The sequence below is a fragment of the Ailuropoda melanoleuca genome, chromosome 13 (assembly GCF_002007445.2).
Source record: "Ailuropoda melanoleuca isolate Jingjing chromosome 13, ASM200744v2, whole genome shotgun sequence".
Classification (NCBI taxonomy): domain Eukaryota; kingdom Metazoa; phylum Chordata; class Mammalia; order Carnivora; family Ursidae; genus Ailuropoda; species Ailuropoda melanoleuca.
Genome location: NC_048230.1, coordinates 48308334 through 48328700, shown reverse-complemented (window position 1 = coordinate 48328700; position 20367 = coordinate 48308334). Strand labels below are relative to the sequence as shown.

Sequence of the window (20367 nt, the reverse complement as noted above, 5' to 3'; positions counted from 1 at the left end):
CAGGTGACTCCTGACTGCCTGGTTGAAGATCCCGCTCTGGGAGAGCCCAGACTCTGAGTAAGGCCGGGTTCTGTGGCCGGGTGGGCAAAGTCACCCATATGGGCCTGTGGTTCTTATCGGGGGGTTTAAAAATAATTTTCTGGCAGTTGGAAAGTTAACCATGTTGGAGGTTTTAAATCATAAATTTGTACATAAAATGGTAGATGATTTTTGGATGTTGCTGTTTTATCATCCACGAGGTGGCAAAGAAACCTCTCGACCTAACCTAAAACCACCTCAGCCTAATGGTCTCCATATCAAGCACAGAATAATGCTCAATGAAGGAACATAGACCATTAATTTGTAAAAATCTTCCTAGAGACCCTGCTTTAAACAATAGGATTCAAATATCCCTGTCCTTAGCAATTCGCTGTTGAAAGAATAGAACTGTCCCAGCTCGAATGATATTTTAGAGAAAACCAACGTCATCTCACTTGCGATCCCCGTCAGCCAGCACGGTTCCGGGGCCCCGCTCCTCCGGCGAGCCCCGCCTCGAACCGGCTGCAGGTGAAGGAGTTCCGAGCCCGCTGCCCGAAATATGCCCCCCCCCCCGGGCACACTGCCCACCTTGAGTCAAAAGCACTTGAAAAACAGCAAGCGACGAAAAACACTCTTACCTTTCTTCTTTTTCTTCAAAGCAGGAGATGAAATTCCTGTGTGAGAGACTTCCTCCTGGTGCCAGAAAGAAAGAAACATTCTTACCGTCGGGGATGAGAAGCAGAGACCAAGAAAAATTGTGTGTAGATTTTGTTAAAACGGCTCTTGTCTTCCTTAGTCTCCCCACACAGCCGACAATGGTTTCTACAACTGCTTCTCCTTGTTCAACCTAATAGCAAAACCAGTGACTCCCACCGTTTCTCTGGGCAGAACTGGGATTCCGTAATCGGTCTGCTTTTTCCTCCTGTCGGTCTGTCTTATGTCGATTTAATTCTCAGTACCAACCAAAAAGGACCTTAACAGGGAGCAGGGGAGCAGAGTTCCCAAACCCCAAAATATTTTTAAGGGACAGCCCAGCCACGGGAAAAGCTCTGAAAGCTGAGTGTAAGAGGCTCACAGGGAGAGATCCCCAGGTGTTGGAGCGTGTCTCCCTCTCTGTACCAGGAGGAGGAAGAGGACCCTAGAAATGCTCATCAGCTCTTATCTCATGAAGGCTTGGACTTAAATCTGCGGAACAGCCGTACCCATTTATTGTGCTTTTCCTGGTAACCTTAGGGGGCAGAATTCAGGGATTCATCAGTTGCATATAACACTCAGTGCTCATTCCACCACGCACCCTCCTTCATGCCCATCCTCCAGTTACCCCATCCCCCACCCACCTCCCCTCCAACAATCCTCAGTTTGTTCCCTAGAGCTCAGCGCCTCTTATGGTTTGCTACCCTCTCAATTTTCATCTTATTTTATTCTTCCTTCCCTTCCCCTGTGTGGAATTTAAGAAACAAAACAAATGAATACCTTTTGTCTTTAGCTGGAGGTGGTATTTAAGGAGGCAGCATGAGCTATTTCAGGGAGTTCCTCGGTTTTCCTGGGGTGTCTCCCATGTGTACAGGAGGCATACATGTTATTAAACTTCTGTTTGTTTTTCTCCCNAACTTCTGTTTTTCTCCTGCGAATCTGTCTTTTCTTGCGGGAGGTCTCAGTCAAGAATCTAAAGGGTAGAAGTAAAATTGTGTTCCCTCTCCTATAAGGGTAAAGGTCAAATTTTACCTCCCCCATAGAATAAAAGTCTGCATCTGAACAAGATCCTTGGCAGTTCACCTTTGAGAAACCTGCCCTGTTCATGGCACTTAAAAGTCTGCAAGTCTGAAACGGCTGCTCTGACCGCATATCCGGGCTGGACTCCTCCCCGAGGTGGCCACACTGGCGGGGTCTTCCGCTCATCGTTGTCGACCTTCTCCAGGGCTTAAAGGCACTCGGCTATCTCTTGGCTCAAGGGTCGGTCGCTCAGCGGCCTGAAGGATGGCCTCTGCTAATCTGTGGGGCAGGTGAGTGCCCGGGAGCTGAGCGTTCTTAGAACACGTCCACCTTGAGCCCACCGCTCCTACAGGAGACGCTGCTGCCGCCGAGCTCGGGAGGGAGACTCTCGCTCGGCCCTCTGCTGGCCCTTTGCTCCCTTCATCATGTCACGTTGGGCCAGGTCGAGAAGAGTCACCACTGCCCGCCACCAAGCTTTTCCTCCAAACCCCCGTCTCACCGGACACCCACCCTCGTACAGCAAGCAGAGGGGAAAAGGCTGCACTTCGATCCTGTGCTGCTCACTTTTCTAACTACTGGACTGAAATGCTTTTTAATTGTAGGTCTTACACAATAATGAGAAGAATGACTGACCAGGCTCGGCTGAAGATGTTCTAAGTAAGAGAAGTATGTATTTTTCCTGCTCAGGACAGTTTTGACATGAGAGGATACACTGAATAGCCTCAAATGTCTCTCTTCCGCTCCTTATCTCCTTTCTTCCCTGAAAAAGCATAAAAACATTCACATACACAAATAACCGAAAAAAGAGCTTGGTGCTTCCACTATCAATATAATTAGTATAAAATATACTTGCAAAAAGCGAGAAACACTCCAGTCTGTTATACTTGGCAATGTTCTCCCCCCATTTGCTCATCACAACTACTCGTTGAACTCACAAGGGCAAGAGACTAAAATTTCTCCATGGAATGTTCTGGGCAGCCCTTGGTGGCTGACTACTCAAACGGAAGGACCACACCTCCTCGGCTCATGTGATCCCCATGGCAGCAACATGGGGCAGACAAAAATGCCTCTGGCCCTCCCAGCAGGTCAGGAAAGACAAGGGAAGAGTGGTTTTACTCTCGCGGACTGTCTACCCTTCAGCCCTACGCATGTCAGGAATTGGGGTACGTGCGCTAGGTGCACACTGAGACATTAGGGTTGGGGTACCCTTCATAATAACTTGGATTTTTCAATGCTGGAATCAAATTCACTTTTCTGGTCTTTTTCCCGCCAACATCATGTTCTAAAAATTTTCAAACTCCCAGAGAAGTTGAAAGACTTGTAGAGTGAATGCCCACAGGCTCACTGTGTAGATGCCACCCCTCACGGCTTGTTCTCTGCCTTGTCCGCTCACCTGCCCGCCTCCTGCTCCGGGCACCTGGCCCGCTCCGGTTTCCACCTGCCTTTGCTCGCTCTCCAGCGCACGTGCGGCCCTGTTTCCGGGAGCGTAGGTTCCTGGATTAGGCAGGGCTGGGCTGGGGAACCAGTTCCTATGCCTGGGGGCACAGCCCTGCCCTGGGGTTTCTGTTGTTGTGTTGTTTTGTTCCTTAGCTCTACTCCAGACTATTCTGAGAAATTGAACTTTTCTTGTGACTTTGAAGAAACAGGACCTTGAATTCAGAATCCTTTGATGGTAAGATACATTTCATATGCAGGGGGCATATATGCACAAGTCTAACCAGTGGTGGGCGGGGTGGGGGGGTTCGACCAGGAGCCATTTGATTTTTCCTGCGTCTGAGTTTTTAAGCGGCTGTTTGAATCCCTTCGTTCCATCATGGGCACTTTTCCCCAGGCCCGTCGGCTACTGAAACCGGTCTGGTTTAGTGTCAGTCCTCTCTCTTCCTAGCCTTCCCAGGGTTGGCCTCCTGGCTCCTGGGTGAGCAGTAGGGGGCTTGGCCTGCTCTTCTTTCACCTCCCACCCCAGCAGAGAGAGGAGGCCGTCTCCACTCCTGTCTCCCCTGCGCTCTGCTTCCGCCCGCACAGACAGATGAGAGGGAAGGAGGAGCACGGTGTCTCCCCTCTCACAGACCACCTTCCACACTTTCACCAAAGTTGGTTTGCCTCGTGCAGAAGGTGTCCAGATGTCACACTGGGCCTGCCTCCACCTCCCCGAGCAGCAGCCCTCTCGGGAGGCAGGAAGAAGGCTCACGCCCCACCCCACCCCTTCTTTGACATTTACTTGGCCAGCATGGGAAGGTCTGTCTGCCTGCACACCAGATGGAGGCAGCGTTGGGCACTTTCCCTGCACCCTCTCTAGGCCCTGCTGTTCCCCACAGCACCTGTCTCCTTAGCTGAGCATGGGCCCAATCAGCCAGACCCCTGTCCAAGCAGAGCCAGGCCCCCAGCCTTGCAGTCACCCCCACCTATTACCAGTGACTCCATTCCCTAGGAAAATCCAACCCACTGACTTCCCGAAATGGAAAGAAAGCTTTCCATCCCCCCTCAGTGTGGGGCAGGGCAGCTCCGGCTACAAGGGAGGTGTCCAGAAAGCCGACCCCCGGCGCGGGACTCCTCACGACTACGGCCGCAGTGACAGAGGGCGGGTTTNAGAAAGCCGACCCCCGGCGCGGGACTCCTCACGACTACGGCCGCAGTGACAGAGGGCAGGCTTGGGGGGGGTGACGGGACCAGTTCCACCATGGTTTGGGGGTCCTGAAGCGTCTGGTCTTAATTGTTGTGATCTCTTCTTAGAATGTCATGAAGGTAATGCTTCCTCGTTTCCAGTTAAGGTCCTACTCACCAATTCCTGGGCCAGTAGAAACCTTCCATGCCACATGCTTCTCCCTGAAGATATGGAGAAGCAACGAGTGCAAGCTGCCTTCACTAAGGACCCCGAGAAAACTGCACTCAGCGAGTCCCTGGCGTTGGCGGGAACCTTGCCTGTCATGGATGGTTTGAGACAAAATTAATCCTCAGCGGCATTCCTGGTGTGCTTGTCGTGGTGGAGAATCCTGAGAGCTGGAGGCCGGTCAGGCACCCTGAACACCCAAGGTGAGGCTGTTGAGGCCGGTGATTTCACGCTCATTCCTTCCTGTCCCACCACCTCCAACATTCCATCTCTCGGGTTACGTGCATCTGGGAGCTGCCACCTTGTGGCTGCGAGGCATCAGTGCACGTCCTAGGACGCAGGAACGCTAGACTCTGCGGTCACAGACGCTTAGGACAGAAAGGGAGCGACACCTTCCAGTTCACGCTCCCCTGAGACGGGCGGTGCACCCCTCAGCCCCAGTGAGAGAAGGGTGGCCTTGGGGGAAGCCGGCATCTTGCTCGGTTACGTTTCAGTGTTTGAGGATGTTGAAAATTTGGCTGTTTCTCGTATATGAAAAGACCGAGTTCCTTCAACTGAAAGAAACATAAAAGCAGAGCCGTTCCCTCGCGCTCCGCAGCCCCTCTCCGGATCTCCGGATCTCCGGATGGAGGCGGCGCACTGCCCTCCTTGCTCTAGGCCGTCTCCCGCGGCACCACTCCACGGAAGGGCTGCCCGCCCGGCATCTTCTTTTTCTCCCACCTGCATTCAACATGGTTTAGCTCATCTGATCTAGAAATTCTGAAGTAACAATTCTAACTTGACCAAATTTTCAGTAGACTACCAGGGAATAAATATACCGACTTTGAAAATAAGCACGAAGTTGTAAATTTGATAATTATTATTCCGTTTCTATCTAAGCACGCGAAATAGAGACCTTAAAATTGCATTTATTACTATTCCCTATGATAAGCTACTGATTCAGATTAAGGTAATAAACTGCTCACATGACAAGGTTCAGCGGCATCTCACAGAGCCACGGATGCGCAGGAAGGCTGCCTTCTCCACCTGCTCAAGAACTGTTTGCTATCTTAAACAAGGTGATGTGGTAACAAGCTACGATGTTCAGGTGATCCCGTTAATGGATCTCCAATTTCATCTTAAACTCAATCATTGCAACCTTAAGTGCTGATTGCGTAGAATCCGTGCTTGTCCTCTTTTCTGGTATTCTAGTGCAAAGACCTCAGTTTGGCACAGAGCCCGCCCCCCCGGCCATAGGGCATCTCTCTCCATCTCTCCGTCCTCCTTCAATCCCAAAGCCACAAGGGCAGAGTCCGCTAAGCTTAACAGAGATTTGGGTAGAAATCTCAGAGCCCTGAGACACAGTTGGGATAAAGATCGCTGATGCTTTGGAAAGTGAAAGCGTTTGGGTTTCTCTCCTTAATCGAGTCCTTCTTTCTTGGAGTCCTTTTCCACTGCTCTCCTTTCAAAGCATAGGGGTTATAGGAAAGAGTCATTAAAATATCCTGCTTCAGATAGAGATCGTGGGGCCTTTGACTTGGAACGAAAGACAAACAGAGAACAGATGCTGGTGTCACGTTCCCCAGGCTGGGGTAATCCTCCGGGGTCGGGTTCCAGCCCGTGTCCATGCACGTGAGGTAGGGCATGTTTCATTCCCCTCCACTCCCTTCCTGGGAACTCGGTTGTCACTGTGAGGTTAAAGCTTAAGGCTCAGCCCAGTCCACTCTGATAAATATAAATGTGGCTGCGGACAGAGGACGGGAGAGAGGAGACCAGGGTGCCAGGGACTGGAGTGCCCCCAGAGCAACAGGAGACCTGGGCTGGCAAGGAAGTCATCGGTGATTAGAAGCCTGGCTGTGGGGGACACCGGCCGTCTGGGGGGACTTGTGGTCACCTGCATGCATCCCCACGTGGATATGGGCTCCAGGGGCCACACCTCGCTGGCCCTGCTTCTAGTGCTGCTGCTGCTCCCGGTGAGCTGGGGCAGGGGCCCGGAACCTGGGCTGGGGTCCATGAGCCCACGCCGAGGCTGAGGCCACAGCTCCTGTTGGCTGTGCCCCTGCTGGGCTGAGGGACCGGGGGAGGGACCAAGGAGAGTGCTCTGGCCATGCCTCGCGAGGAGGGCAGGTGTGCGGGGGGGAGCCCGGGGTCTGCAAACTCGTAGTGGNATGCTTTGGAAAGTGAAAGCGTTTGGGTTTCTCTCCTTAATCGAGTCCTTCTTTCTTGGAGTCCTTTTCCACTGCTCTCCTTTCAAAGCATAGGGGTTATAGGAAAGAGTCATTAAAATATCCTGCTTCAGATAGAGATCGTGGGGCCTTTGACTTGGAACGAAAGACAAACAGAGAACAGATGCTGGTGTCACGTTCCCCAGGCTGGGGTAATCCTCCGGGGTCGGGTTCCAGCCCGTGTCCATGCACGTGAGGTAGGGCATGTTTCATTCCCCTCCACTCCCTTCCTGGGAACTCGGTTGTCACTGTGAGGTTAAAGCTTAAGGCTCAGCCCAGTCCACTCTGATAAATATAAATGTGGCTGCGGACAGAGGACGGGAGAGAGGAGACCAGGGTGCCAGGGACTGGAGTGCCCCCAGAGCAACAGGAGACCTGGGCTGGCAAGGAAGTCATCGGTGATTAGAAGCCTGGCTGTGGGGGACACCGGCCGTCTGGGGGGACTTGTGGTCACCTGCATGCATCCCCACGTGGATATGGGCTCCAGGGGCCACACCTCGCTGGCCCTGCTTCTAGTGCTGCTGCTGCTCCCGGTGAGCTGGGGCAGGGGCCCGGAACCTGGGCTGGGGTCCATGAGCCCACGCCGAGGCTGAGGCCACAGCTCCTGTTGGCTGTGCCCCTGCTGGGCTGAGGGACCGGGGGAGGGACCAAGGAGAGTGCTCTGGCCATGCCTCGCGAGGAGGGCAGGTGTGCGGGGGGGAGCCCGGGGTCTGCAAACTCGTAGTGGGGCACTGGCAGCGGGGCTCCCGAACAGATACAAAGGAGGGGTTTAGGGTCCCAACCTGTTTCGGGCCAGGCTGCAGACGGACTAAGGGGACTCATCTTAAACTGGTTTATACAGTACACACCATTTTTACTTAGATTTGTGTTGACCCAAACTTTCTAAGGGTACTTCTGTTCACACCTGATGTAAGACTGAGACAATCTCAGCTGTGTATCTGACAGATGATCTGAGCAACCTGAGTGGGGGTGGGGAGGACGTAATCCCCCTGCCCCTGCCCCTGGTCACAGCTCAGATGGACGGACAGATGCTGGAGTCAAGGTCAGACATGCTTGCTGCCCTTGTGCGTACCGTGGGCCTTACTGTCGTGTGCGCTTGACATGCTGCCAGGTCCACGGCTTTCCGTGGACGGGAGGGGTGATCTCGAGGCTACTGTGTCGAGTTCTGTGGAAGTGGGTGGCCCAGGCCAGCTGTTGGTCTGCACTGGGCTGCTTAGCATCCCAGCCCAGCTGGTCCACTGACCTTGGTCCTCACCTCACCTTGTCTTGGACTCTTCTCCGGAGCTGTTGAACTCCGGGGGCCTGGCGCCTCCCCACAGGTTCAGACAGAGCTGATCTGCGGGGCAGCCTGAGCCTTATGGCTTTAACTTGATTTGTTGAGCCTCATTTTCTTTACTTGGAAATGGAGCTCATATTTGCTCTTCCCTGTCCTGGGGAAGGAAGAGGTGGGCTTGGCCAGTGTGCCCATATGTCGGTGTCCTTCTGGTGTTCTAGCCACGGCAAGATGGTTGGCGATATGCATCTGGCGCCCACGTCACTCCCGTTTATTGGACACTTGCTCTGGATGCCGGGGACGGAGCAGCAAACAAAGCTGGGGGAGGGCAGCCCGGGTGCGATGCACACAGTCCAGGGGAGCTCTGTCTCTGACGTGAGCGCGTTGTTCGGCACCAGCCGCTTGGAGATGGAGATTTTCTTGGTTCCTTTTTGCCATTTCCAGTTGTGACTGTCCTTAACCAAACAGTACGCTCCTTGTCTCTCCCATACCTCGTTGAGTCCTGTCAATAGCCTGTTTTAACCATCAAACCCGGTTCCCCTATTTCTCTTGCTCCTGCCCTGGCCCCTAACTGGGCTCGTCTGAAAACAGAGGTGCATTTCCTCTTCTCTGTTGTATTAGTGCAGGGCCCAGCCAAGCTGGCTCGTGTCTGAGGGTGTGTTGCGTGGGGGCAGGCAGCAGGGAGTGGACTGTGGGTGGTAATTCAGTGTTTGGTGAAAGGAGCTTCAGACTGATTCCAGGAGATCAAGACAGAGGAAAAGAGTGTCCTACAATAGGCATCAGGTGTTTTTAGCAATCCGCATCCTGGACCCTAACAGGGCAAGAGCTTTCTGCCCAGTGGGTGCTCAGTTCCTTGCTGAATTGTCTCTAAGTAACCCATTCCTTCCCACGCCTTTTGTTGGCCCCAAAGGGGGCTTGCAACCATCTCTGGCATCCGGACCAGGTGTCCACTGCCCCTCCCCTGAGCTCCCCGCTCTGCTGGAGTGCTGTTCTGTCTACAGCAGCTTTCCTCTGAAACCCCACACCCTTGTCGTCAGGCAACATAAAGCAAGTGACAAAGTTGTGGCTCCCCTGCAGGTTGGATCCAGAGTCAATGATAAGCCGTGGAAGGGGAGTCCTGCCCTTCTCATAGGGTAATTTCTGGTCCTGAGGATTCATGAGTCCTCCTCTCTGGGCCGTGGCCAGCTTCCAAGATCAGAGAGAAGGGAGGGTTTAAGCACAAAATCGGACAGTGAGCAAAGTCTGTTATGTTGTCTTTGCTATTTTTTAACCTGGGAAATTCTAAACTGACTTATCTTTAAAAAACTCTCAGCACTCATGCGCTGCCTGGTTAATTTGCTAAGCCCCCATTTAAGAACAACGGTCAGTGGATTGCACAAGGTGAGGGATGGTGTGGCGGGGGGAGCTGGGCACTCGGCAGGGACAGAGCAGGCTGGACTCTGTCCTGAGAGCCCTGGGGACCCGGTGAGACGATGAGGTCTGCACTTCTGAAGATCACCGGAGCTTCTGTAGAGAGAACACGCCTGGGCAGCATATTAGTCTCCTTGGGCTGCCGTGGCAAAGTGCCGCAAACTGCATGGCTTTGAACAACGGAAACGGACAGCACGACGCTATCGTTCATCACACCGTATTGCATATTGGAAAGTTGCTAAGAGAGTAAATCTGGAAAGTTCTCATTACAAGAAAAATAATTCCGTAACCATGCGTGTTGACAGACACTGAGTAGACGTAACATGATCATTTTGCAATATGTACAAATATCAACTCATGAGGTCGTACACCTGAAGCTAACACAATGGCATATGCCAATTACACCTCTGTTTCAGGAAATTCTCTTTGAATGCAAATTTGCAATCCAAAGTGAAATATCTTCAGGAAAGAATTATTTCCACATGGGCTTCCTAGTTCTTCAGTGTCCTCGGCAGACACAAAGCCCTTCTGTCGGTTATCTCCCTCCAACAACACCATGGCGGCTTGACCAGGCCAGCCCGGACAATACCGGTCCCACGCCCCCGCGCCCAGCACCACCTGTCAGATGGCGTGTGTGTGACCCTTGCAACCAGATGCCCACCTGACACACACAGTTAGGTGGACGCTGCTGCCAGAGACGCCAGCCTATGGAAAGTTTTCTCCTCTCATGTTATAGAAACATTGTGTACACGTTTTAAATGGTATCCTCTTTGGACCAACTGCCTAAACTTGGCAGGTATGGGAAATATAATAAGCACCCTTACAAAACCATTTCAGCAGATATAACCTTTTTCTGGTCTTCCTGCAACAGCCAGACGAGATCGCACAATTTGCGAGGCGTGTGTGGCGGGGGGACGTGAAACATGCGGAGTGTCAGATGTGCAAAGCTCAGAACCCAGGGCTCTCATGTGGCTGTTGGCTGAGCCATTCAAGTGCTGGCAGAGTGAGCTGAAGGCACAGGGCTTGCGTGTGGAAAGGGCCCTTCAAGGTCTTGTCCACACCCTCCCTTACAGAAGGGGAAACTGAGGCCAGCGATGAGGTGAAACCTTGATGTATTCCTTGTTATTGGCCTGGGCCACCTGGGAATAGACCTGTCTTGGAAATGGAATGAATTTCTTCATTCTTTTGCAAGAACTGCGATTTTTCTCCATTTTAAAATTATATACCTGGTTAGGCCCTTCATTTAAAACCACCAACACAAATCAAGAAGCATTCAATGTCTGAATAAATCAGAGTTTGAGATTTTGGAACTCTGAGGCTTTAGAAATTCTTTTCCTGCCTGTAGCAGGAAACAAATGTCGTCATTATCCTTGACGTTAACGAAACAAGACAAGCCAGTGATGTCCCCCAGGAGGGTGGCTGGCCACAAGGGAAGGACACACGACGAACGTGTGTTCATTCCGTGAAACCTCTAACAAGCAGTCCATCGGGCAGCCATGTGCCCTGCAGCAAGGNTCAGTTTGTTCCCTAGAGCTCAGCGCCTCTTATGGTTTGCTACCCTCTCAATTTTCATCTTATTTTATTCTTCCTTCCCTTCCCCTGTGTGGAATTTAAGAAACAAAACAAATGAATACCTTTTGTCTTTAGCTGGAGGTGGTATTTAAGGAGGCAGCATGAGCTATTTCAGGGAGTTCCTCGGTTTTCCTGGGGTGTCTCCCATGTGTACAGGAGGCATACATGTTTTTAAACTTCTGTTTTTCTCCTGCGAATCTGTCTTTTCTTGCGGGAGGTCTCAGTCAAGAATCTAAAGGGTAGAAGTAAAATTGTGTTCCCTCTCCTATAAGGGTAAAGGTCAAATTTTACCTCCCCCATAGAATAAAAGTCTGCATCTGAACAAGATCCTTGGCAGTTCACCTTTGAGAAACCTGCCCTGTTCATGGCACTTAAAAGTCTGCAAGTCTGAAACGGCTGCTCTGACCGCATATCCGGGCTGGACTCCTCCCCGAGGTGGCCACACTGGCGGGGTCTTCCGCTCATCGTTGTCGACCTTCTCCAGGGCTTAAAGGCACTCGGCTATCTCTTGGCTCAAGGGTCGGTCGCTCAGCGGCCTGAAGGATGGCCTCTGCTAATCTGTGGGGCAGGTGAGTGCCCGGGAGCTGAGCGTTCTTAGAACACGTCCACCTTGAGCCCACCGCTCCTACAGGAGACGCTGCTGCCGCCGAGCTCGGGAGGGAGACTCTCGCTCGGCCCTCTGCTGGCCCTTTGCTCCCTTCATCATGTCACGTTGGGCCAGGTCGAGAAGAGTCACCACTGCCCGCCACCAAGCTTTTCCTCCAAACCCCCGTCTCACCGGACACCCACCCTCGTACAGCAAGCAGAGGGGAAAAGGCTGCACTTCGATCCTGTGCTGCTCACTTTTCTAACTACTGGACTGAAATGCTTTTTAATTGTAGGTCTTACACAATAATGAGAAGAATGACTGACCAGGCTCGGCTGAAGATGTTCTAAGTAAGAGAAGTATGTATTTTTCCTGCTCAGGACAGTTTTGACATGAGAGGATACACTGAATAGCCTCAAATGTCTCTCTTCCGCTCCTTATCTCCTTTCTTCCCTGAAAAAGCATAAAAACATTCACATACACAAATAACCGAAAAAAGAGCTTGGTGCTTCCACTATCAATATAATTAGTATAAAATATACTTGCAAAAAGCGAGAAACACTCCAGTCTGTTATACTTGGCAATGTTCTCCCCCCATTTGCTCATCACAACTACTCGTTGAACTCACAAGGGCAAGAGACTAAAATTTCTCCATGGAATGTTCTGGGCAGCCCTTGGTGGCTGACTACTCAAACGGAAGGACCACACCTCCTCGGCTCATGTGATCCCCATGGCAGCAACATGGGGCAGACAAAAATGCCTCTGGCCCTCCCAGCAGGTCAGGAAAGACAAGGGAGGAGTGGTTTTACTCTCGCGGGCGGTCTACCCTTCAGCCCTTACGCATGTCAGGAATTGGGGTATGTGCGCTAGGTGCACACTGTGAGACATTAGGGTTGGGGTACCCTTCATAATAACTTGGATTTTTCAATGCTGGAATCAAATTCACTTTTCTGGTCTTTTTCCCGCCAACATCATGTTCTAAAAATTTTCAAACACCCAGAGAAGTTGAAAGACTTGTAGAGTGAATGCCCACAGGCTCACTGTGTAGATGCCACCCCTCACGGCTTGTTCTCTGCCTTGTCCGCTCACCTGCCCGCCTCCTGCTCCGGGCACCTGGCCCGCTCCGGTTTCCACCTGCCTTTGCTCGCTCTCCAGCGCACGTGCGGCCCTGTTTCCGGGAGCGTAGGTTCCTGGATTAGGCAGGGCTGGGCTGGGGAACCAGTTCCCATGCCTGGGGGCACAGCCCTGCCCTGGGGTTTCTGTTGTTGTTTTGTTCCTTAGCTCTACTCCAGACTATTCTGAGAAATTGAACTTTTCTTGTGACTTTGAAGAAACAGGACCTTGAATTCAGAATCCTTTGATGGTAAGATACATTTCATATGCAGGGGGCATATATGCACAAGTCTAACCAGTGGTGGGCGGGGTGGGGGGGTTCGACCAGGAGCCATTTGATTTTTCCTGCGTCTGAGTTTTTAAGCGGCTGTTTGAATCCCTTCGTTCCATCATGGGCACTTTTCCCCAGGCCCGTCGGCTACTGAAACCGGTCTGGTTTAGTGTCAGTCCTCTCTCTTCCTAGCCTTCCCAAGGTTGGCCTCCTGGCTCCTGGGTGAGCAGTAGGGGGCTTGGCCTGCTCTTCTTTCACCTCCCACCCCAGCAGAGAGAGGAGGCCGTCTCCACTCCTGTCTCCCCTGCGCTCTGCTTCCGCCCGCACAGACAGATGAGAGGGAAGGAGGAGCACGGTGTCTCCCCTCTCACAGACCACCTTCCACACTTTCACCAAAGTTGGTTTGCCTCGTGCAGAAGGTGTCCAGATGTCACACTGGGCCTGCCTCCACCTCCCCGAGCAGCAGCCCTCTCGGGAGGCAGGAAGAAGGCTCACGCCCCACCCCACCCCTTCTTTGACATTTACTTGGCCAGCATGGGAAGGTCTGTCTGCCTGCACACCAGATGGAGGCAGCGTTGGGCACTTTCCCTGCACCCTCTCTAGGCCCTGCTGTTCCCCACAGCACCTGTCTCCTTAGCTGAGCATGGGCCCAATCAGCCAGACCCCTGTCCAAGCAGAGCCAGGCCCCCAGCCTTGCAGTCACCCCCACCTATTACCAGTGACTCCATTCCCTAGGAAAATCCAACCCACTGACTTCCCGAAATGGAAAGAAAGCTTTCCATCCCCCCTCAGTGTGGGGCAGGGCAGCTCCGGCTACAAGGGAGGTGTCCAGAAAGCCGACCCCCGGCGCGGGACTCCTCACGACTACGGCCGCAGTGACAGAGGGCGGGTTTGGGGGGGTGACGGGACCAGTTCCACCATGGTTTGGGGGTCCTGAAGCGTCTGGTCTTAATTGTTGTGATCTCTTCTTAGAATGTCATGAAGGTAATGCTTCCTCGTTTCCAGTTAAGGTCCTACTCACCAATTCCTGGGCCAGTAGAAACCTTCCATGCCACATGCTTCTCCCTGAAGATATGGAGAAGCAACGAGTGCAAGCTGCCTTCACTAAGGACCCCGAGAAAACTGCACTCAGCGAGTCCCTGGCGTTGGCGGGAACCTTGCCTGTCATGGATGGTTTGAGACAAAATTAATCCTCAGCGGCATTCCTGGTGTGCTTGTCGTGGTGGAGAATCCTGAGAGCTGGAGGCCGGTCAGGCACCCTGAACACCCAAGGTGAGGCTGTTGAGGCCGGTGATTTCACGCTCATTCCTTCCTTTCCCACCACCTCCAACATTCCATCTCTCGGGTTACGTGCATCTGGGAGCTGCCACCTTGTGGCTGCGAGGCATCAGTGCACGTCCTAGGACGCAGGAACGCTAGACTCTGCGGTCACAGACGCTTAGGACAGAAAGGGAGCGACACCTTCCAGTTCACGCTCCCCTGAGACGGGCCGTGCACCCCTCAGCCCCAGTGAGAGAAGGGTGGCCTTGGGGGAAGCCGGCATCTTGCTCGGTTACGTTTCAGTGTTTGAGGATGTTGAAAATTTGGCTGTTTCTCGTATATGAAAAGACCGAGTTCCTTCAACTGAAAGAAACATAAAAGCAGAGCCGTTCCCTCGCGCTCCGCAGCCCCTCTCCGGATCTCCGGATCTCCGGATGGAGGCGGCGCACTGCCCTCCTTGCTCTAGGCCGTCTCCCGCGGCACCACTCCACGGAAGGGCTGCCCGCCCGGCATCTTCTTTTTCTCCCACCTGCATTCAACATGGTTTAGCTCATCTGATCTAGAAATTCTGAAGTAACAATTCTAACTTGACCAAATTTTCAGTAGACTACCAGGGAATAAATATACCGACTTTGAAAATAAGCACGAAGTTGTAAATTTGATAATTATTATTCCGTTTCTATCTAAGCACGCGAAATAGAGACCTTAAAATTGCATTTATTACTATTCCCTATGATAAGCTACTGATTCAGATTAAGGTAATAAACTGCTCACATGACAAGGTTCAGCGGCATCTCACAGAGCCACGGATGCGCAGGAAGGCTGCCTTCTCCACCTGCTCAAGAACTGTTTGCTATCTTAAACAAGGTGATGTGGTAACAAGCTACGATGTTCAGGTGATCCCGTTAATGGATCTCCAATTTCATCTTAAACTCAATCATTGCAACCTTAAGTGCTGATTGCGTAGAATCCGTGCTTGTCCTCTTTTCTGGTATTCTAGTGCAAAGACCTCAGTTTGGCACAGAGCCCGCCCCCCCGGCCATAGGGCATCTCTCTCCATCTCTCCGTCCTCCTTCAATCCCAAAGCCACAAGGGCAGAGTCCGCTAAGCTTAACAGAGATTTGGGTAGAAATCTCAGAGCCCTGAGACACAGTTGGGATAAAGATCGCTGATGCTTTGGAAAGTGAAAGCGTTTGGGTTTCTCTCCTTAATCGAGTCCTTCTTTCTTGGAGTCCTTTTCCACTGCTCTCCTTTCAAAGCATAGGGGTTATAGGAAAGAGTCATTAAAATATCCTGCTTCAGATAGAGATCGTGGGGCCTTTGACTTGGAACGAAAGACAAACAGAGAACAGATGCTGGTGTCACGTTCCCCAGGCTGGGGTAATCCTCCGGGGTCGGGTTCCAGCCCGTGTCCATGCACGTGAGGTAGGGCATGTTTCATTCCCCTCCACTCCCTTCCTGGGAACTCGGTTGTCACTGTGAGGTTAAAGCTTAAGGCTCAGCCCAGTCCACTCTGATAAATATAAATGTGGCTGCGGACAGAGGACGGGAGAGAGGAGACCAGGGTGCCAGGGACTGGAGTGCCCCCAGAGCAACAGGAGACCTGGGCTGGCAAGGAAGTCATCGGTGATTAGAAGCCTGGCTGTGGGGGACACCGGCCGTCTGGGGGGACTTGTGGTCACCTGCATGCATCCCCACGTGGATATGGGCTCCAGGGGCCACACCTCGCTGGCCCTGCTTCTAGTGCTGCTGCTGCTCCCGGTGAGCTGGGGCAGGGGCCCGGAACCTGGGCTGGGGTCCATGAGCCCACGCCGAGGCTGAGGCCACAGCTCCTGTTGGCTGTGCCCCTGCTGGGCTGAGGGACCGGGGGAGGGACCAAGGAGAGTGCTCTGGCCATGCCTCGCGAGGAGGGCAGGTGTCGGGGGGAGCCCGGGGTCTGCAAACTCGTAGTGAGGCACTGGCAGCGGGGCTCCCGAACAGATACAAAGGAGGGGTTTAGGGTCCCAACCTGTTTCGGGCCAGGCTGCAGACGGACTAAGGGGACTCATCTTAAACTGGTTTATACAGTACACACCATTTTTACTTAGATTTGTGTTGACCCAAACTTTCTAAGGGTACTTCTGTTCACACCTGATGTAAGACTGAGACAATCTCAGCTGTGTATCTGACAGATGATCTGAGCAACCTGAGTGGGGGTGGGGAGGACGTAATCCCCCTGCCCCTGCCCCTGGTCACAGCTCAGATGGACGGACAGATGCTGGAGTCAAGGTCAGACATGCTTGCTGCCCTTGTGCGTACCGTGGGCCTTACTGTCGTGTGCGCTTGACATGCTGCCAGGTCCACGGCTTTCCGTGGACGGGAGGGGTGATCTCGAGGCTACTGTGTAGAGTTCTGTGGAAGTGGGTGGCCCAGGCCAGCTGTTGGTCTGCACTGGGCTGCTTAGCATCCCAGCCCAGCTGGTCCACTGACCTTGGTCCTCACCTCACCTTGTCTTGGACTCTTCTCCGGAGCTGTTGAACTCCGGGGGCCTGGCGCCTCCCCACAGGTTCAGACAGAGCTGATCTGCGGGGCAGCCTGAGCCTTATGGCTTTAACTTGATTTGTTGAGCCTCATTTTCTTTACTTGGAAATGGAGCTCATATTTGCTCTTCCCTGTCCTGGGGAAGGAAGAGGTGGGCTTGGCCAGTGTGCCCATATGTCGGTGTCCTTCTGGTGTTCTAGCCACGGCAAGATGGTTGGCGATATGCATCTGGCGCCCACGTCACTCCCGTTTATTGGACACTTGCTCTGGATGCCGGGGACGGAGCAGCAAACAAAGCTGGGGGAGGGCAGCCCGGGTGCGATGCACACAGTCCAGGGGAGCTCTGTCTCTGACGTGAGCGCGTTGTTCGGCACCAGCCGCTTGGAGATGGAGAATTTTCTTGGTTCCTTTTTGCCATTTCCAGTTGTGACTGTCCTTAACCAAACAGTACGCTCCTTGTCTCTCCCATACCTCGTTGAGTCCTGTCAATAGCCTGTTTTAACCATCAAACCCGGTTCCCCTATTTCTCTTGCTCCTGCCCTGGCCCCTAACTGGGCTCGTCTGAAAACAGAGGTGCATTTCCTCTTCTCTGTTGTATTAGTGCAGGGCCCAGCCAAGCTGGCTCGTGTCTGAGGGTGTGTTGCGTGGGGGCAGGCAGCAGGGAGTGGACTGTGGGTGGTAATTCAGTGTTTGGTGAAAGGAGCTTCAGACTGATTCCAGGAGATCAAGACAGAGGAAAAGAGTGTCCTACAATAGGCATCAGGTGTTTTTAGCAATCCGCATCCTGGACCCTAACAGGGCAAGAGCTTTCTGCCCAGTGGGTGCTCAGTTCCTTGCTGAATTGTCTCTAAGTAACCCATTCCTTCCCACGCCTTTTGTTGGCCCCAAAGGGGGCTTGCAACCATCTCTGGCATCCGGACCAGGTGTCCACTGCCCCTCCCCTGAGCTCCCCGCTCTGCTGGAGTGCTGTTCTGTCTACAGCAGCTTTCCTCTGAAACCCCACACCCTTGTCGTCAGGCAACATAAAGCAAGTGACAAAGTTGTGGCTCCCCTGCAGGTTGGATCCAGAGTCAATGATAAGCCGTGGAAGGGGAGTCCTGCCCTTCTCATAGGGTAATTTCTGGTCCTGAGGATTCATGAGTCCTCCTCTCTGGGCCGTGGCCAGCTTCCAAGATCAGAGAGAAGGGAGGGTTTAAGCACAAAATCGGACAGTGAGCAAAGTCTGTTATGTTGTCTTTGCTATTTTTTAACCTGGGAAATTCTAAACTGACTTATCTTTAAAAAACTCTCAGCACTCATGCGCTGCCTGGTTAATTTGCTAAGCCCCCATTTAAGAACAACGGTCAGTGGATTGCACAAGGTGAGGGATGGTGTGGCGGGGGGAGCTGGGCACTCGGCAGGGACAGAGCAGGCTGGACTCTGTCCTGAGAGCCCTGGGGACCCGGTGAGACGATGAGGTCTGCACTTCTGAAGATCACCGGAGCTTCTGTAGAGAGAACACGCCTGGGCAGCATATTAGTCTCCTTGGGCTGCCGTGGCAAAGTGCCGCAAACTGCATGGCTTTGAACAACGGAAACGGACAGCACGACGCTATCGTTCATCACACCGTATTGCATATTGGAAAGTTGCTAAGAGAGTAAATCTGGAAAGTTCTCATTACAAGAAAAATAATTCCGTAACCATGCGTGTTGACAGACACTGAGTAGACGTAACATGATCATTTTGCAATATGTACAAATATCAACTCATGAGGTCGTACACCTGAAGCTAACACAATGGCATATGCCAATTACACCTCTGTTTCAGGAAATTCTCTTTGAATGCAAATTTGCAATCCAAAGTGAAATATCTTCAGGAAAGAATTATTTCCACATGGGCCTTCCTAGTTCTTCAGTGTCCTCGGCAGACACAAAGCCCTTCTGTCGGTTATCTCCCTCCAACAACACCATGGCGGCTTGACCAGGCCAGCCCGGACAATACCGGTCCCACGCCCCCGCGCCCAGCACCACCTGTCAGATGGCGTGTGTGTGACCCTTGCAACCAGATGCCCACCTGACACACACAGTTAGGTGGACGCTGCTGCCAGAGACGCCAGCCTATGGAAAGTTTTCTCCTCTCATGTTATAGAAACATTGTGTACACGTTTTAAATGGTATCCTCTTTGGACCAACTGCCTAAACTTGGCAGGTATGGGAAATATAATAAGCACCCTTACAAAACCATTTCAGCAGATATAACCTTTTTCTGGTCTTCCTGCAACAGCCAGACGAGATCGCACAATTTGCGAGGCGTGTGTGGCGGGGGGACGTGAAACATGCGGAGTGTCAGATGTGCAAAGCTCAGCACCCAGGGCTCTCATGTGGCTGTTGGCTGAGCCATTCAAGTGCTGGCAGAGTGAGCTGAAGGCACAGGGCTTGCGTGTGGAAAGGGCCCTTCAAGGTCTTGTCCACACCCTTCCTTACAGAAGGGGAAACTGAGGCCAGCGATGAGGTGAAACCTTGATGTATTCCTTGTTATTGGCCTGGGCCACCTGGGAATAGACCTGTCTTGGAAATGGAATGAATTTCTTCATTCTTTTGCAAGAACTGCGATTTTTCTCCATTTTAAAATTATATACCTGGTTAGGCCCTTCATTTAAAACCACCAACACAAATCAAGAAGCATTCAATGTCTGAATAAATCAGAGTTTGAGATTTTGGAACTCTGAGGCTTTAGAAATTCTTTTCCTGCCTGTAGCAGGAAACAAATGTCGTCATTATCCTTGACGTTAACGAAACAAGACAAGCCAGTGATGTCCCCCAGGAGGGTGGCTGGCCACAAGGGAAGGACACACGACGAACGTGTGTTCATTCCGTGAAACCTCTAACAAGCAGTCCATCGGGCAGCCATGTGCCCTGCAGCAAGGACGGACCCTTGCAAGTTCAAGGTGCCCAGGACCGAGGGGGCTCACTATCACTTGCCCTGTCCCGGAGACCGAGGCATAAGTCCTAGAGTAGCAGGTGTCCCGACTTCTTGCTCTCAGGATGCCTTCACATGCGTCGCACTACTGAGAGCCCAAAGGGCCTGTGCTGAAGTGGGTTATATTTACTACGATTCACCATATTAGAAATTAAGAGTGGGACATTGGAAGCTTTCCTCAGTTCATTAAAGATAATAATAAACCCAGTACATGTGAGTATATGTCACATGCTTTATGAAAAATAACTGTATTTTTAAAGAAATTCCAGTTAGTATGAAGAGTGGCACCGTTTTATATTCTTGCAAATCTCTTGTTCTAAAAGAAGATGGCCAGATTCTCCTCTCTGAGTCTGCTCTCAGTCTGTGGTAAGTGTCCTTTCGTTAAGGACAGGGAGATATTCTGGCCTCACACACTTACGCATATGGAAAGGGAGGAATATTTGAATGGCCTTGAACAAATAACTGTGGATATCCTTCTTTGATATTACACCAAAACTTGACAAGTGTTATTTTTGAACAATCACTTGCCATGTAGAAACTGAACACATCTTAGTAAACCTTCTTTGCTCTGTTACATCAAAACCACCGGTCTGTCTGTCTTGCGTTTTGGATGACTCTTCCCTGTGCATGACTTTGGAATAT

General features: G+C 52.1%; 1 protein-coding gene across 1 annotated transcript in view; it reads left to right on the top strand.

The window, feature by feature from the left end:
• The first annotated feature begins 15951 nt into the window (after positions 1 to 15951).
• Positions 15952 to 20367, top strand: part of CDH26 (cadherin 26) — a 37506-nt gene continuing 33090 nt past the window's right edge. The window contains exon 1 of the mRNA XM_034641574.1: positions 15952 to 16008. Within this exon, the coding sequence (XP_034497465.1) occupies positions 15952 to 16008 (57 nt within the window). The remainder of the gene's footprint in view (positions 16009 to 20367) is intronic.